This window comes from Arvicanthis niloticus, chromosome 16, assembly GCF_011762505.2.
Source record: "Arvicanthis niloticus isolate mArvNil1 chromosome 16, mArvNil1.pat.X, whole genome shotgun sequence".
Lineage (NCBI taxonomy): Eukaryota > Metazoa > Chordata > Mammalia > Rodentia > Muridae > Arvicanthis > Arvicanthis niloticus.
This window is the reverse complement of record NC_047673.1, coordinates 56,830,373-56,850,049: the sequence shown is the minus strand read 5'-3', so window position 1 is coordinate 56,850,049 and position 19,677 is coordinate 56,830,373. Positions and strand designations below refer to the sequence as shown.

At 38.0% G+C, this 19,677-nt stretch overlaps 1 protein-coding gene across 13 annotated transcripts in view; it reads left to right on the top strand.

The window, feature by feature from the left end:
- Window positions 1–19,677, top strand: part of Psd3 (pleckstrin and Sec7 domain containing 3) — a 515,401-nt gene that overhangs the window by 402,666 nt on the left and 93,058 nt on the right. Inside the window, exon 1 of one of the 13 annotated variants that reach the window (XM_034520278.2) lies at window positions 777–1,136. The exons of the other annotated variants lie outside the window; for them this stretch is intronic. Within the exon in view, the coding sequence (XP_034376169.1) occupies window positions 978–1,136 (159 nt within the window). The 5' untranslated portion in view covers window positions 777–977. Of the gene's footprint in view, window positions 1–776; window positions 1,137–19,677 lie in introns of those variants that run through there. 13 annotated transcript variants of the gene reach the window in all.

The window sequence follows — 19,677 nt, the reverse complement described above, 5'->3', positions numbered from 1 at the left end:
CTGGTGTTATAGTTTTAGAAATTATATTCAAAAGTAACTTCCAGTATCAGAACTAAATTTTTTCTAACAATGTTCAACTTGTAATTCTTTCTCAGAAAGCAGCAGGTTCCCATTTACACAGAGCATTTGGAAAATCTCCTTATTGATCTGGATTGGATTTATTGATCGTACTCTAAGCCATATTTAACACCCTCTTTTTCCCCCCTTAACTTGACAGGGAGGTAACTAATATCCTGCATTTCCTGAGCAAGTCAGCAATTCCTGTGTAAGTGCCAGGCTGTAGCATTCTAAGGTCATAGGAAACATTTAATTCTTCTGACCAGCAACACAATTTGAAATAGGAAAGAAAGGAAAATTATTGATTACCAAGATGCCTTTGTGACTAGCCTTCTGCCACAAGCCTGTAATTGATTGAGCCTGGTGACACCCTGATACCCATCTGCATTTCTTTTCCTCTTTTAGAAATGAAGCTCCATCCATTCTCACCACACGTGGTGCCTTGCAGATTACTTGCGACTTTTATTTGTGCTATCTCTGTTTTGTTGTTGACATTAAGGAGATTACTGCACAATATCACAAGAGAAATGGTGTTGCTATTTGGAATGTTAACGAACTGCTTGCTTGGCCAATTGCCATTTGTTCCCGTGTGTGTGTGAGTGTGTGTGTGTGTGTGTGTGTGTGTGTGTGTGTGTGTAAAAGAGCCGAGTAGCAGGGGTGGGATTGCATTTTTTTTCCTCTTTGCAGCCAGTGACGTGAGCCGTGCCTGGAACAATCAGACTCGCTGCAAACAGGGTAGTTGAAGATGCTGGGGGAGGCAGCCTGGTGCTTCCTAAGCTAAGGCGATCGATCGCAGAGCTGCTCAGGAGCTGCTTGGAGCTGCTGGAGTACAGCCGGCAGAGTTCTTCAGCATTAGAGCTTTGGAACGGTAGAAAGTGCCTTTTTATTTCTCCAAGCCTATTCCCTGATAGACCTTCAAAATGATTGGCGTGAATAGTGTTCAGAGTGCCAGCAAGGTACGGGTGAGGACCTCAGGTTCTGTGAAGTATTCCCGGGAGGATTCTATCCGACGGCAGTCCCACCGGTCAAAGTCTATGAAAATTTCCAACTCCTCAGAGTTTTCTGCTAAGGAGACCAAGGTAAAGAAATGCCATGTTAAATATCATGGACAGTTGTATGGTGGGATCGCGGGATGCTATGCATTCTGTCAGCGTCTGATATGCAGTGACAGGCTGAGAAAGTAACAGGAAGCATAAAATGGCTCTAAGATAATCAGTGGGATTGGGGTGAGCAATGATACCCGAACTCCAGATAGGAGAATTGCTGGGCTGTGCAGCAGTTTTGCACAGAGCCGGTTTGTGGACGAGAAGGATTGAAGCAATATTGAAAGGGAGGTGATTGTAGAAACTGGTGGTTGGCGTGGTGGTCGTGTTAGAGTCTCTGAAAGGTTGCCTTAACAGGGCTTTTAGTGTGGTGTATTTTTAGAACATCAGGAATGTAGAAATATCTTGTGTAATTTTTATCTTTCATTGAGTTCATTTTTTTTTTCATCCCTCTCCCAATCTGTGCCCCTCCCCCAGTCTGTGGAGCTAATGTAGAAAAGTGACCCTGTTCTGTGTGCTGTAGTCTTGCTGTGTTCACTGCCAGGTGTGTGTAACTGGGAGAAATCCCTTCTTTTGTGTTTCTTACGTATGTATGTGCTGCTGCTATGCTGCCATTAATAAAGCACTGGTGGTTTCTGTGACTCTCTCTGAGATAGCAATCTTGGTTCCTGTGGAATGGGAAGGGGGTGATGACGTAGTGAAGTGGGCATTTACTACATGTAACATATTCTTGAGATTCTTCCCACCACCATCTGTGTGAGCAGGGTACTCAGAAACACTCCCACTCCACAGGTTTAAAAATGGAACGATGGAATCATAGGATCATAGAACTCTAGATCTGGCATGGGGATGATTCTAACAAGATGTATAGGCTTGAAGATGTGTAGGGAAAGCTTTGGGAGGTGGATCTGCATCATTTTAGCCTTCACGTGGGTTCTATCCAGACCCACTGAAAGTGACATCAGGCCTACACCCTTCAACCTTGTGCCACTGCCCTGCTCTCCTGCTCCCTCCTAGCCTCCTCCTCCAGTGTCATTACAATATTGAAAGACTTTGGTCTTAACAGGTTCTCCTCAAAAAAGGCAGGGGATGGGTGGTGACTGAGAGATATGCTGGCTCTCTGTCTGTCACCTTACAGCAGGATACAGTGGGATCTAACCCCATCAATCATTAGAAAAGTATCTGGCTCTAATAAGTTCTTCACAGGTGGCTTTTTCTTGGTAGTTTTTAAGTAATGGTTTTAGGAAGAAGCATGCATCTTTTGATAGTCTTTTAATATGACTGGAATGAGCATGTCTTGGTTCATACTGCAACTGCTGTGCAACCTCCCATGGTATACGAATCCAGTCTCCTACTGACGTAAACCCCAAAGGCCATTACACTAATAAGTGGATAGAGAAGGGCATGCATGTGGTGCTCAGTGTGCTTATAAAATTTACTTTACAAAGAACACTAGTTTAGCATCTCTGAATTTTATTTTAATGTACATTATATTCATAACATGTGAGAAGCCCTAAGAAGTTAGGGTTCATCACTGGAAGTGCTTTTGTAGTCCAAACTCCCACCCTGTTGAAAAGTCAATCATTTTAATACTATAGGTTTGCTCAGAATTAGGGTGTATGGGTTAATATTGGAAGCTAGCAGATGCCAAATGAGCAGATTTATCTAATGCCTTTTCTATTTTTTCTATTTTATCAAATAGGAGTTGCAGAAACTCCTATTTGATAGGAATCTGTTCACTTTGGGGATCTCCTGATGATGGACTTGTAGTCAAGAGGCCGACACATTACTATATATATTTAAATATATATAATATGTAGATATGTAGATATTATATGGTCTCTTGAGTTCTGGGGCTTATTAAAGAATGTGTCTAAGGTTTTAGCTCCTAAACTCTGTCTCTGACTGTCTCGCTGTCACCTCACCCCTGCCTCTCTTCGTTGTCTATGTATTCCATTAGAATGAGAGATTAGATAGATTAAACATCATTCATTAGCAAATTTTGTTCACTAAAAAGTTAATTGAATATGGTAAGCACTTGTACCCAAACTAATTAACTGAATTTCATTATGGACAAGTGTAATTACATGGTAACCTATGTTCTTCTCTGTACTGCACATATTTTATTCAAGTGCTAATCGTCAAAAGGATTATTCACCTCCGTTGTATCTAGTAGTAAAATTTTATTAGTTAAAAGCAAATCAGTGTTTTTCTCCTGTTAATCAGTTAAGTAGTATTTTTTTTAGTTATCTGACTGTTCAGCAAAAAGTAAAAGGTTGTCTAACCCAGTGATGAGAAAGTTTACTTCCTCCACCCCATCTTACTCTTTTCTCCAGTAAAGACAATAGTAAGATAACATTAATTATCTCAAGATAACTTCTAGGATTGAATTCTCTCCCAAAAACAATACCTAGCCCATTCTAAAATAAGTGTAATAGTTTTCAAATAGTTTAATTATAATATCTTTTATACTCTTAGAAAACTGTTATCTTTGATGTTTCTTAACTTCTGTTTTATTGACCATAAAACTTACTTGTTCGTGTAACTATAAAATTAGTTCATCTGCAGTCCTCACTTTTCATCTAATTATACATTTTGTCTTTCATTTGAAGAAAGTGTTAAAGGGTTTCTGAATGGATTACTTATTGCCTTCAATTTTTTTTTTTTTAAAAAAATTATCTTTCAAGATTTTTTAACTTAAATATTCTAAGTGAAGAAATTGAATTTTATCTAATCTTTGTGCATCATGTTGTCATACTGTAAGGCAAATGAGTTTACATCCCCAAGCAAATTCTGTGTGTTGTTTTCTTAGAACTTGATGTTTTTCCTGCACCCCTCCCCCCCCCCCCCCCAAGCACCTTCATTCCCTAAAGGTGATGAAATCTTCTTTCTTCTGATGAGTATGATTTTTCCTTTTTTTGTATAATGTTTATATCAAATTCTGGAAGAGATAAAATATAGAAGATACCTAATGTTAATGGTTTTTAAGAAGGATGCTTGTACATTTGTGGAAACTAGTATTAATTCTCAAATGTCTCATTTGAGCCTAACTATGAATGCATTTAACCGGTTGTCTTTTACCTCTCTGATAGATAGATAGATACACCATAGAGTTCCCTTTAGAATAGAGTTCCCACTAAGCCTCCTGGTCATGAGGGGGCACTACAACCCTTTCTGCTCTGAGAGTCAACTGGACAAACTAGACAAAAATAACAATTTGGAATCATTTGGGGATATTGACTCTTGACTTTTGTGTGTCTTTATTCAGTTCTGTATCCTATCCATTTATGTTTATCATGGTGCAAGCTATCGAATGAACTTCAGGTTTCACATATGCATGGCAATTACCACAATCAATATACTAATTTAAATCTTACACTTCTACTAAACATGTCCACATTTCCTCCTTTCCATCTGGTTATATATAAAATATAAATTATATGGTATATCTTAGTTTTTTACTTGCTTAGATTAAGAATTGTAAAAGCTGATATTTATACTTTGGTTTGTTTTTATGTAGCCAACCCTTACCAAATATATTTACCTGGGCTAAATCTCAGCTTGACGGTGTCATTTTTTAATGCTGCTTCATAGAGTGAAAATAACATGCATAGTTGAATCACTGAAGCATGTTGTTGGGGAATAAAAGAACAACATCACACTAAGAATTCTGTCATTGATGATTGCATGAATGTAAATAAAATGTTTAAAAATGTTTTTTAATTAAGTAGCAAAGAAACTTGAGACACATGTCCTAAAACTCATGGTACTTTGGGTGGTACATAGTGAAAAAATTGGCCATCTGCTTTGTGAGTCAAGAAGCTACCCAGGCATAGTGTGGGTTTTCCTCATTAATTATCACTGTGCATCTCCCCAAGTAATTTCTCACTGAGACTTACAGTAAATTGAAATGAAATTAAATTAAGCTGATGAAATAGTCTTCTTCTGAGCAAGGTTAAGTTTTGTAATTTTGATGGACTTACACTTTTTCTGTAAAATAGAGACCTAGAGACCAAGCTCACTTCAAAGAAGGTGAGTTTTATAGCATTGTAGGTAAGTCTGGGTTCCTGGAGATGTTAACTGTAAACGTGCAAGAGAGAAATGGAAGTGCTTTGCCCCAAAGTACTGCTTGGGGAATGCTTAACCCATTGCTTTGTAAAGCATGCTGCAATAATATTGAAAGGGACCATCGACTCTACTCTTTTCAGTCTGCAAAGGATTTGCTTGCTTTTTCATTAGCAGTGCTACATAAATGCTAATCACTTCTTCCTCTGTGAGTCAAAGCTATAAACAAAGTAACCCAAAGAAGTCTTTACAATGCCCTTTTGCAACCTCAAATTTTACTGGGAAGTTCTCAGACTAATGTCATGTTTTTTCCCCTGAATCATTTTTTTTTTTTTTTTAAAACAAAAAACAATCTGGGAAGAAGATTCACATCTGCCTCTTTAAAAGTATGTCTTGTGTAATATGAAGGAATTATCTTCTCAGTTGATATTGTCCTTGTGTATATAATATATGTGTATAAAATATATAACAAAATATTACATATTTAAACTCTGAAGTAGAAGTAGAACATATTTCAGTCCATATAAATAAGAGTTGAAACCTTTGGGGGAGATATATTGACTATTATGTCAGGATATTAACAACATCATAGGTATTAGTTAAAACTCTGGCCTTGTGAAAGAATTAGGGGCAAATGCAAAGACTGGGATAATTTTATCCCCAAAGCTCTTTTCTTACTATTGGTTATATTATCTTTACACTATATATCCTGTGTTCTAGGAAGCTACATTTTTGCTCAGTATGATTCTGCCAGACTAATTAATTCAGATATATTAGTGTTGTTTTGTTTTGTATTTCCCAGGGTAGACCTTAGGAAGAGACAAGGCTTGCTCTGGCAGCTTGATGACAGTTTGTGCCATTGTCAGTAGCTATTTAATCTTCCTCAGGACTTGAGTCAGACTTGTTAAAACACAAAATCTTGTCTGTGCTTGGTTTTATTCCAGTTTTCAAGCTGGAAAAGTGGCTGGGGTTCTGTTGTTGGGTGTGTCCTTTGGGCCCCACCCCACCCCCAGCTGTGGCGCTGAATTTTGTAAGTCCTGCGGTGCTTTCATGCAAGTTAACACCTTTGCCCCAGGATGTACAAATGACTATTTAGGAGTAAAAGTTGAACAAACCATCCTCCTGATTGGGTGACACCTGCTGACTCTTGACCATAATTAAAAGCTGGTCCTCCACCGTTGCAGTTGGATCCGTTTTCACTTGAGGAAAGGACATTTGGTGGTGTCTCAAAAATAACTCCCAGTGCCAACCTGTGTTCTTGTTCTGCTGTTCCTAAGAGTAGATTGCCTGCTCACCTCCATGTAGCATCTGGACACTGGGAAAAGAAATGCCAGGCTATACAGTCACACTTGTCAAGGTGCTCACACTACGATTGTCAGAATCAAGGGAGGAGAAAGGAAAAATCTGTGATAGAAATAAAGAGGGGAAAAAGACCTGCTTTTAAAAGTCAATCATTGTTGAAAATCAGGGTGATTAGAACGATGTAAGAGGACTCATTCTCTAGCATAATGCCTTTCCTTCAGGACACCCTGCCTGGCTCAGTATTCAACAATTATAAATACTGATAACTCTTTTAGGGGGGATATTTATATCATATATGTGTGTGTGTGTATATGGAATCCATTTAATTCATAATGATGCAAACATTGAGTAGCTGAGTATGACACCTTCTTCAACTTATCATGAAGTTACTCTGCTATCACTAATTGCTTTGTTTTTTATTTTGAATTTTACATTATCATTGCAGTAGGTCAGGTTTTTTTTTTTTTTAATTACTTTTTTAAAACCCAGTTTACCATGTTCTGATGGACACATCTTCAAATGTAAGATCTGCTGATTTTGGCAGAATTTGATTTTGGCAGTAGATTCTTTGGCATGCTTCATGTCAAAATTCTATGAAAATTACCAAGTAAGGACCCTATTTTACCCCAGTTCTTTTCATGATCTGCTGTAGATTGTCACTTCCAGTTTAGCTTTGGAATGTGAACTATTGTGAGATGTCCATGTCCTCCTTGCCAGACTTGGGTGTTATTAGTGAAATAATACTATTTAGCTATCCAGATAGTCCCATCTTGCTGAATCTGGATCATTTACTAGAGTCACCTAATGTTCTTCAGCACATACCCACTAGGCATACCTTAGCACTCACAATAAGCATTAAGATTTCCAATCCTTGAGCCCCTGCAGCTCACGGTGGGAGGCAGTCCCTGCTGTATGTATTCATTACTGTTACCTGCTAAGATCTCCAGCTTAAGGAAACATGATGCTCTTGCTATCCTTCCTGACTGGATGCTTTGAGAAATGAAGCTTCCAGTTTTCTGTTATTGAGGCCAGGTTATATAGCCCTGTCTGATGTCAAACTCTTGATCTTTCTACCTGAGTATCCCGAGTACTGGGATTATAGTTGTGTCACCAGGCCCTGGTAGAAAGTAGCTGTTTACTGTCACGAGAGGGATAAAGACAGATAAAATGTCGAATTCTTTGTGCTGATTTATGTTGCTGTTCTTCACTCCACTTTCTTAAGAACATTCAAATAGGAAGACTCTTTAGAATACTTTTATCATGATTGGGCAGTGTTTGAAGGGCTTTTTGTATGCTTCATCAACCCCATGCTATGTTCTTTTAGTGCACAGATAAATGGTGTTTTTATTCAGCCAAAACGTAACTATTCTATTTACTTTAAAGGAACAGTACCTTTTTATTTTTATGCCTTGAAAAAAAAAACTGAAATCTTGGGGGTGGAAATGATAGATCTTTAATGACAGGGCAAATGAGAGGATCCCCTAAAGAGGTCAAAACATTTGAAAGCTGAAAAGCAGGTATCTTCTTAAGTTTCAGTCCCCAGGGAATAGCTGACATGACAGGAACCTGCAGCCTTGCAGGTGGGAGAGTGAGCACAAGTCCCATTGATGACGGTCCTGGGCTTCCTCAAGAGCAGGCATTCAAAACATGACATTCTTCTCTTAAAGTCTGTAGAGTTAGAAATTCTAAGTGCATTCCTCTACCTAGTGTGACCATTGACCCTCCCTTTCCTGTGTTTTCTGTTCATCTTCCACACTGAGTTAACCAGAGGCTTCAGCCATAATTCAGGCCCATTTTGAGGCCCATGGTGAGATCCCTGTGTGGAAAATAGCAGTTGTGAGTGAAATGTCGAAATATTTCACAAAGGGATTCTCTCTCCTCTCTCCTGCCTCTGGTATATTTTCTCAGAAGTGAGAAGAAGACCTGTATCTAATAAACAGAAAGTTGAATAGCCCAGAGGGAGGGAGAACCTCCAGGCACCTGATAAAGGGAAGCCCTGGACCACAGATGTATAGTAGATGGAAGCAGGCTGTTGAGAAAGGAAAGAATGGAAGATTCCAGCCTTAGCACTGACTGAATACCTGGCATGGGGCTCTACAGAGAAGGAGATTGGAAATTTGAAGGGAGATAGTAGGGGTGAATTAGAGAAAGGTCCCCAGGGAACGCATTTAATGCCACCAGCAAAATGCAGTTTGATTAATATATGGTAAACAGAAAGAAATTTTACTTTTTAAAAAGTGTTATACTGTACCACGTAGCTTAGCTGTGATTTCTATCAATATTGTCATTATAACATAGGCACTCAAAATTGATGATCCTCCAAAGTATAAGGGGCTATAATTCTATTGCATTATCTAGGAAGAGAAGTATATGTGTCTGTAATTTGTTTCGATGGAATGGTATTAATAAGTATTGTGTTCTTTTATTTTAAAAAATACTTTTATCTCAATGAAATGAAAAAAAATGACAATTATGTATAGTTCCCCAAATTTTCTTCTGAAAATTCTGTTGTTTATGGAAACTAAGTGCCTAGCATCCACTAGATTTGATTATTTAATTCAGCTGTATTGATTGCTTTGAATAAAATCTGTGTCCATTTAGATTTGTCATCATGGCTTTTTCTAATGTATGGAAATGGCAGGGAGCAAATGCCAGGCTTTGTGTTCCTTCCAAATGTTAATGTCCTCTGGGGATTGTTTTTTAAGAGCCATTTACTTAAAAGGGCTCAGATTGTTGCTCAACAAAATAGTTTTTTAATAACTGCACATTAATTTTATATTCATGTTCATAATCATTAAATATAATTGATCATTTTTCTTATGTATCTAAAATACTGCATGTAATTACAAGATCATTTGAAATTTATGTGCTCCTTATATTTCAGATTGTAAAGCGTTCTTTATGGCTACTGACTGCTACCTTTCAACAACAAGGATTATCAAATAGATGATCTAACAGCAGATCATAGCAAGTGCAATCTAGAATCATCTTTGAAAATGCAGGTTATAGTCAAATTTTCAAGCAAGGATTAGCTGTCCAAATATAGACAAGTTCTGATACATAGCACCCAGAGGGTCAGGGTGGAGGTAGTAGAAGAGAAACCAGGAGATGGCCAGGATTACAGTGAATTCGGGGCTTACGGAGAGTTGCACAGTCCAAAGCATGGTTTAGAAGTCTATGTTTCACTCATTCACTAAGACTCTAATTACATACAATTTTATTGTAGGTTTTCAGGCTATAAAGTTTTCTACATAAATTACACTCACATAAGGCTTCAAGATACTTGTCTCTAACACCTATAAAGAGTTGAAAAAAGATGAGGGTACTTTTATATATTCCTGTCATGCTATCTATATTTCAGTCAACTGAAAGAGAATGCCTCCTCTTCCTGGGTTACGTACCCTCTGCTGGAGAGCGTGTTGGTATCGTCATGGCAACTCCATTTGGGGAAATGGTATAAAGAGAATGTAAAATATTCAACTAAAAATAAAAGGAGCCTGGAGCCTGACTCCTGTGCTTGGGTTTTTATCATCTTAAGGTCACCAGATTTAACGAATATGAATGAATACAAAGCAGCCAGATAAATTCAGGTTATTTCAGATAACAATTTTTTCTATGTCTAATATAAAACACTAAAAAGAAGTTATTCATTGCTCATTCAAGTTAAATTTACTTAGCCATCCCGCTTTGCTCAGGCAGCCAGCATCCTGCGGCACATACCAGGCCCTCTGACTTCCAGACTAGTGAAGTTAAATAACCATACTTATAAGCTTCATAGGTTACAGGTTGTGATTCTAGCTTTGCCATTTCTAGACCATTAAGTCTGTATTTATGACCCACCATCATTCTTGGGGTATTTAGCATTGTTAGGGCCGTGTTTTCTCAACAAGGATTAAACAAAAAAACAAAAAATAAAACACTGGGTTCAAGATAATTTATGGAACATTTTCAGTACTAAAGGCAAATAGACCACATTTGAATCTAACTTTTCTGTTTTATTTTCTATATTTTATCTTATAAAATACATATATTTATATTTTAGTTAAGTAGCTTATGTGTGGTATGTTATAAATTTAACAATATGGAATATTATACACTAAAAACTATTCTGTCCTATTCCTTCCCTAACTTACCCTCTCCAGGGGTAATCGATGGTGATATTGTAGTGGCTTGCCGTCCTTGTTATGCTTTGTACCTTTACAGATTCACATTTTTCCATAAAAATGTAAAATGTTTACTGATTATTTTAACAACATAGTCTAGTATACTTGCTAAAATTATATTTTAATATTTTTAGATACCATTGTATCTCTGGTGCTACTATTGGAAGTTTGTCTAGTCAGTTTTTTAAAGTTAAGTTATGCAGAAATGGGCCACCGTTTTCTCATAATTTAGGAAGGTAGCATGGCACATTTCCTATTCTTCCACTGTTGTCCAGCCTAAATCACAGTGGTTTTATGGCAACTCGCTTTCTCTCATGCCTTCTGTAAGCTCCCTGCAGATGCATGAGTTATAGCAGGCTACCCATTTGTTTAGAACAATCCACTGGTTTTCTAGTTTAAAATTCTAGGACCTGCCTGTGTATTTCCCAGCATGCAAAGTTTCAATACCCAAGGCCCATTGTATCCTACCACTTCTGCTCAGCATCTGCTTCTGTTTCTTGGGAGTTTCCCTTTCAGTGATACCGTCAGTAGTTCACCGGCTCTTCCAGACTTTGCACTATATATGGGTTGTGTTTTGCCTTTCCTTTGCACTTTCTCCTACCATCTAATCTAAAACGGATCCTTTGAGTTATCTTATTTAAATCATCACTGGATATCAGATTAACAGAGATATAGTAATTAATAGAGACATCAAATTATTTTTACCTTTTTGTTACTTTATTTTTCTGTGTCAACCTCATGGAAATGTAACTACTTTGTGTTACCTTCTGGACATAGTATTTGTTAACTATGTAAATAAATGATTGGCTTTAGGAAAAGATTAATGTATACTGTTAGAAGAGTAAGCCAGGTGTGGGGGCAGAAATTTGGGATTCCATTTCTCCACGCTAGTTTTTGACACAGTATCTCTCACTGAGCCACTGAGCCTGAAGCTCAGCTGATTTGGTCAGAATAGCTGTGTAGCAAGCTCAGGGATCCTCCTGTCTTTTTCTTCAGAGAACATGGGAATATTATACCTAGCTTTTTTTTTTTTTTCTTTTGAAACATTGTCTTTATTGGTATTATAAAATATAGCACTCCTCTGCAGGTGTAACAGCAGAAAAATTTGAAGGACAGGAAGTAGTTATACAACATCAGGTATATTTCTCATTTTTAGATACAGTCTATCTGGCTTTGTGTATTATTTTTACCATTCTTTTCTATTTTGTTCACGTTTGAATTTTCTTTTATTTTCTTGTTTTTATTGGATATTTTATTTATTTACATTTCAGATGTCATCTCCTTTCCCCATTTCCCCTCCCTAGAAACCCCCTATCACATCCCCCCTCATTGTTTTTACTTTTATACCATTTTAATTACATGCAAGTATTAAGGTCAGCTCTAAGTTGAAGAACTAGCAATACAATAGATGCAAATAGTCAAGGAACAAGAAAGACAATGAACACATATAGTCAAAGAACAAACAAGGCAATAAACAAAGTCCCATGATCACTGTTTCTAAGGGCTTATCAAGATGACCAAAATATCTGAGCCTACTTCTCTGTCCTAGCTTAAAGTCCTTTTCATGTCTGAAGCCTACTTCCTTGTTGTAGCCTAAGATTTAGATTCCTGCCTGAAATTACTTCTTTGTTTTAGCTTAATGTCAGAATCCTGCATGAAGCCCACTTCCTTGTTCTTGGCCAATCTCATAATTCTGCCAAGTAGCCCATTTCCTTGTCCTTGGCCCATGTCAGATTCTTGCCAAGCAGCCCCAAAAGTTCTCTGTCTCTCTCCATTTTTTTTATTTCATGAACAAGATTGAGTCTGTCTTAGGTTCTTCAGCCAAGAATGCCTTCCTTACCCATGTGTTGAAACCCGCTTATCTGTTACAGAGGTCTAGCAACCACCTGCTGTTTTATTGCCCTGAGTATCACAAAACCTTGGTATTCTGAAAAAAGCTTGCAAGTACTGGAAGAAGTGAGTCAAGCTTTAAGCAGAAGCAAGAGGGTAGTGGGCTTGATTGTTGCTGGTATAACAACTTTAATTACATTAATTGCTAGCAATACTGCTTCTGCAATTGCTTTGATACAAGAAGTTAAGATACCTATTTTTGTTAATCATTTAGCAAAAAATGTTACTAATGTGTTGAATATACAAGAGGATTTAGATAGGCATTTGGAACAATGGATTGGTGCTCTTTATCCTATTCAAATTATTGGAAGGAGGTTCAGAGTTCAAGAGTAAGAAGCCATCTCAAGTGTCATGCCAAATATCATTGGATTGTCAGTATTTCCATTGTGGTCAAGCTTCAAGAATGGCACATATAGCTTGATCATGCTAACCCATTTTGTCCTGGGAATACTTTTATTCCTGCCCATCATGTTAAAGCTTGTGTTTAACAATATCAACATGTTGGCAGCCAAAGTACATGGCTTGAACCTGAAAATGGACTCCTAGACAGTTATTAAATTCACGGGTTGGCAAGCCAAGGACAGGTAATATTCTGCACAGAGCCTTACCAACCTAAGACAGAAGTGAGTTGCTTTTGATACTGCATATTCCATGAAGGGTACGGAAGGCATTCTTGTATCTAGCTTTTAAAATAGGCACTAGAGATCTGAACTTAGGATCTCATGCTTGGCTGGCAATCACATTATTAGCTGAATCATCTCCCCTGCTTCAGTTTGGAAACATTTAGTAAGCAAAACTGATCAGGAAACTCTAAAGAATAAACAGTGAGAATTATATGGGCACAGCAATGCTCCTGGTTTATGATCCAAGTTTCTGAGGAGCTGATCTTTTATTTGACATCAAATCAATTCATGAGCACATATCTACAATTTAACAAGAGGATTTATTAGGAAGGGGGTTGGGAGAATTTTCTGGAGTTGATATTTATCTTCTATAACTTTATTGGGGTGTGTCATATATGGTGAATGCACTTACCAGAACATATTTAAAGATATGTTTAAGATTTGTAGAGTTGACTTTGTGTCAGTTATATCTTTTTAAAAACCTGTAAACAGACATTGAACATAGTGTAATGCTCTAGTGTGTAGAAGTAAAATGTGATATCTATCACATGCTTTTTTTTTATTATTGTTTTAAATCAGGGTCATATGTACCCCATGCTAGTCTTGTGCTTGCTATGTAATCCAGTGTGGCCTTGAACAACTGATTCTCCTATTTCCCTCTCACAAGTTTTAGGATTACAGGAATTCTCCCCTACCATTACTGGATACTATGTACTTTTAAATACATTGATAAATACGATGAGTGATAAAATAAAAGGATGAATGGATGAGTCAGAATTAGGTGATAAACAATATAATATTCATTGTAAACATAGTCCATGGGTCTATCTGTTATAATGAGTAATTCTCTGAATTTATAAATGCTGAAATTTTCTATAATAAAATTACAGGGGAAACAGATATTTTACTCATAAGAATATACTCCTAAAAGTAAATTTTTTAACCTATAATAAAATAGATAGGTAATATGCCTTAATTTTTTGAATCCATAGTTGGGATTTAGAATAAGATAATAATGATTCTAGTTAATGATAACTGTGTGTTTGTCTCTGTGTGTGTCGTACAAGGAAAGAGATGTGTGTGAAAAACTAAGAGCCCATTTTTGTATATGTAGACAACAAAGAACAGTCTATTAGTTTGCCTTCCAATATTACTGTGACCACATTACAAAAAAAAATTTAGAGAACAAAAGAGTCATTTAGCTTATAGATACATAGGGTTCAGTCCTCAGGTACTTGACCCCCATGAACCTGTGCAGAACATTATACTAATAGAGCATCCTCTTCACCTTTGGCACCCAGGAAGGAGTCAGAGCAAAGTATAATCCCCTACGGACAACTGCCTTCATTTATATCTTTCATGGACCTCGCTGCCCAGTTTTCGCTGCCTCCATTAATGTCAGCATTTTATAAATCCACCAAGAGATTAACCCAAGGTCTGAAGAAGTGTCACAGTTGGTCCTCATGCAAGAGGACCTGTGTTTGAATCCCTTGAATCCATGTAAAAAGCTGAAAATGGAGGTATACATCTGTAACTCCCAGCACTTGGGGAAGGAAGTGGGTAGGTCCTTGGAGATCACTGGCCAGAAGCCTACCTTAATTGATGAGGGTTAGTGAGTGACCCTGGTTCAAAAATGGTGGAGAATGACACTAGATGTAGACCCCTGGTCTCTATGAACTCCCACATGCACACACACACACACACACACACACACACACACACACTCTGCATGGGGAGCATTATCCTGTTTAATAACTATACTTTATGATCAGAGACTTTACAATCTTAATTTGTCTCTGGAAAGACTTTTTCAGAAAGACAAGTATGTTTGACAGTCAAGATTATCTGTTTTCAGTAGATAATTAGAGGCAGGTGTCCCACATCTACCTGTGTTCTTAGCTTCTTTACTCTGTATCTCTTTTCTATGAATTTTTCTATGAAAGCATAAATGAAGCAATGCCTTTTATTATTTCCACTGTGTGAAAGTGTCTTATATGTTGCATGTGAGAAGAAGTAAGTTGATAGAGTCTGCCGGGTGACTAATTCTCAGGTAAAGTCAGGCAGGGTTAGCAATAAATTTTATATTCTTTATATAAGAGACCCTTGAAGGCAATGTTAGTAGATTCAGCTATACGTGGTATAATGCCTCCATAGTCACTACAAAGTGCTAAAAATGTTTGTTACATGATGAGTTGTATTATTATTAGACTTCATATTCATTTTCATTAAGGTAAAGGCTTCTACATTTTCCTATTTCCATTGTGGATCTGTGGTGATATGTCCATTTGTGGTTAGCTTCCTTATGCCTGCCGTTCTTGTTTGTACATGTACCACAGCACAAAGTTAAATTAATTGTCCAGGACAAAGATTTTGGCTCTGTTTACCTGATGGCTTGGTCTGAAAATTGGATCTGATTATAGACATGGAAAAACACAATCCTGATTTAGGAATGGGTTTGTTACCTTGATGTGAGCCAAAATGAGTAGTACCCACTAGATGGTTTGTGATTTTATGTCCTTTAGACTCGGGTACATTCACTGGGCTCAGGGATATGGGCATTCACAGGGAAAAATAACCTTGGTGTTATATACCAGTATTGTCATTATCAGGTTTAGTTAAAATGGAAGCTGTGTAAGATTTTCCATACTTTTCATAATTATTCAGGATCCACAGAGTAAAAAACATCATTGGAATTTAGAGATGCTTTAACCAAAATACATGTGTTCCATCAACTACACAAAATGTGCTTCTGGGGAAACAGAGAATCCTGATTATACAATGTGGTAATGGAAAAAGATTGCAGAGTCTGTGTGGGCTGCCAGTAAGGTGCTAAGCTTTGAATAAAATGGCATTTTATCATCTTTGAGAAGCAATCAGAAGTGAGGAACAAAGACTTAAAAGCAAATTTAAACCAAATTCCCATATTTCTGTAATTTAAAGAACTTGTTTTGTTTTCTCATTCTTAAAATTAATCGTCTTCAGATATGACAAACCATCTGTCCTGTTCAGTGTCAGAAGGATCATTCAAGATCTCCTGGGATAAGTTGCAGGAATTTTGATTTTAGCTAGGGCATCATACATCATGTCTGATGGCATTTGAAATATTTGTTGATAATTCATGCAGAATTCTCAAGGGAAGCTCTGGGAGTCTGGGGTGGGGTCCAAATTTAAATTTTCCTTTATTTGTAGAATTACTTGACAAATTTTGGTGTATACTCTCAGACTTTCAGATGATATTCATAAAGTAAAACATATTTTTATCTAGAGATTAACATAAAAATATTTCTACAAATTGCTTTTATTAAGATACCTGCCTTTCATTCATACCATAGCACATTGGTTTTCTGTGGCTGCTGGATCAGTTGACCACAGAAACACTGTATTTAAAACATGCAGAAATCTATTCTCTTACAGTTTTGGAGAGTGGAACTGTGAGATTCATGTGAAGGCAGAGCTGCACTCCCTCTGAGAGGTCAAAGGAGAATCTGCTCCTGGCCTTTTCCAGCTTTCTGGTTGCTGGGGAACCTTGGCTAAACATGCCTTTTTTCTTGCCTTCCCTTCTGCTTCTTTAAATTGCCCTCAGCATTCTTCTTGTAAAGATACTGATGATTACATTTAGAGCCCACCCACAGACTTTTTTCCATCATAAACTCTTTAAATTTGATCTAAAGATTTTTTTTGCCATATAAGGAAATATTCAGAGGTTTTAGGAATTAGGAGACAGTTATCTTTGGGGGGGTATGTTATTCAGCCTCCACAGCAGGTGTCGCCTCACTGTGTGGATTCATATGGATGGGGCTTTAGATACTGTTTTTCTGTTTTATCTCAGCTGTTAATCCAAGGGGAAGCAGACAACCTGCTGAGACATTGTTAATCCGGAAATTCTCCCTAGCTTTGTGAAGGGTTAGCCAGTGTGTGTGTGTGTGTGTGTGTGTGTGTGTGTACCTGTGGGTACCTGTGGGTGAGTGGGTGAGGGGAACAGACAAGCAGGCAGAGATGGAGATAGAAAGAATAGTTCAAAGATCAGTGCTGCTGGGTGTCTTCCTCAGGCACTCTCTATCTTGTTCACTGATTCAGCTGCCGAGAGTAGCAGGAATGGACCTGCCTTCATTTCTCAGTTACTGAAGTTGATACATGTTGCCATACAGAGCATTTATTTAAAGGTGTGTTCTAAGGATCATAACCAAGGTCCCCATGCTTACTCGGTAAGCACTTTCCTAACTGGGCCATCTTCCCAGGTTATTTTCCTGAGCTGTAGCCTGCACCTCCAGTTTTAGCCACTCACATAGCCAATACATTTGATTACAAGTGGATTGAGAGTACAGGGTCATTTTAGCAGGCTTGTCCTCACTGACAAGTACTTGAAGCATGTGTCCTAGCAACAGTGACACTTCTGTGAAGTTTATCTTTTAAGAATAGACTCTTCCAGTGCCCAGCACTATTTGAACCCATCTGAAAGAAGCATAAGTCTTTTTTCCTTTCCCCATAATCCTTAACTTAGGACAGGAACATACAAGGCTATAAAGTTTAGGATTAGGAGGAAAGTATGTAATTTGTTGAGAGTAAATGCAAATACAAAACTGGGGGCGTGATACAGCTAGAAAGATCCTAGATTCAACCTACTACCAAAAGAATCCAAAATAAGTAGACGAGGAAAGCTGTTTCAGAGTTTCATTGGTGAGACATCTGCAGAATCTTGAGTAATGTTCTTTCATGTTGGAGTGCACCTTTGTGAGGTAGTATCACAAAGGTGCACTTCCCTTTCAGCTCCGGAATTCCATTGTGGTGAGGACAAGGCAATAGGAACCTTGACAGGTGCCTCTTAGGAAAGCTGGCAGGAGGTTGAGGAGGATGATGAATAGAGTCAGAGGTGGTAAAAATCCAGCAACATTAATCTGTCAGTGCTTAATTTTTCTTCTGGTAGTGCTAAAGAGTCATAAACAGATTCAGAATCCTGCAGAGCCCAGGAGAGTTTTGCTAGTCTAGTTACTAGCCCTGGAGTGCCGGCTCCTAACAGACAACACCATTTCTCCTTAGGAATGCCACATCATAGAACCTCATTGTCTAGCAAATGGACAGCACAGCAAAGACTAGGCAAGGCAACCACAGTGAGAATATCTTCCTGGGCATTTCACAGCTGGGGCTGGAAGAAAGAACCCTTTGTTTTCTCATTTAGGAACTCAAAGGTGTGGGTAGGCAGTCCTTAGAGAGGACAGATCTTACGAAAAATAAGAAAAAATAAACACTGCAGAGGTTTGCCAAAGAAAGAGGAAGGAAAGAAAGAAAAGATAAAGGAATTTTAGTTCCTATATCTCCGAGTCTAGTTTTTGTTCATACCTTTTTATAATTTGCCTACAAAAACTCACCCTTGCCTTTAAGGTGTAGTTTGATACCTGAAGCTAACAGAACAGTTAGGGGTGTGATGTTAGTCAGTTGATCAAGTGCCTGCTTACCATGCACAATGCCCTGAGTTCAATCCAGAATGTCACATTAAAGGGGGGAGGGGGGTGGATGATGGAGGCTTCTGTGCACACGGGAGATAGACAGGAAAGAGAGAAAGTCAGTATTGTTCTCATGCAGTGAGTTGGAGTTCAGCTCGAGCTATATGAAATGTGCATTAAACGAGCAAAAATAAGTCACAGTCCTTACATGGCATGGCAGTGTGGACCCTCAAAGTGGGACTGGCAGAAAGCTGCCTGGTATGTTTCTTCATATGCTACAGGGAGACAATGCAGGAAGGGGTTTGTTAGCATAGATTGGGGATCCCTCATCTGAAGTGTTGGGGTCCGAAATCATTTCAGACATGTTTATATCTTGTAATATTTGCATATACAATATTCAGTGTTTGCAAATCTTACATATTATCTTGGGAAGAAACTCAAATCTGAGTAGGAAATTTGTTTCAGGTAAACGTTACGCACACTGCCTGAAGGCAAGCTTACATTGTACTGATGAAACATTTTGTTCATTTTTTTTTTTAACTTTTTTGAGACAAAGTCTCACCGAGTAGCTCTGACTGCCATTGAAATTGTCATTAGTCCAGGCTTATCTCAAACATACAATCCCTCTACTTCAGCCTCCTTTAGGCTTACAAGAGTGCACTACCTCCCCTGGTTTAAAACACAGTTCTATAGCATGGGTTTTCTATCTGCGTCATTGTGTTAGGGTGTAAAACCTTCACATTTCGAGTTTTTGTAGGCTCATAATTTTGGTTTTGTTTGGTTTTTTTTTTGTTGTTGTTATTTTTTATTAGACAAGCACTGTTGGTTACTTTTCTTGTCACATTGACGGATTCTGTAGTTTCAATGTACTTGTGCTAAGTTTGGAAGCGCTTTGATAGGAAGAGAATTTGTTGTGGGAGTACAGTCTGTTTGCTGACATGTGCACACTCAGTCACCCTTCTGAAGCCTGCCTTTCCTCATCCGATACCCCCACCCCACCTTTTCCTGTTTCGGAGTAAATAGCCATGGCTGAGCATTCAAGCATGAACTGAGACCTTATTGGAGAAAAGTTCCAGCACCAGAAGTTTTATTT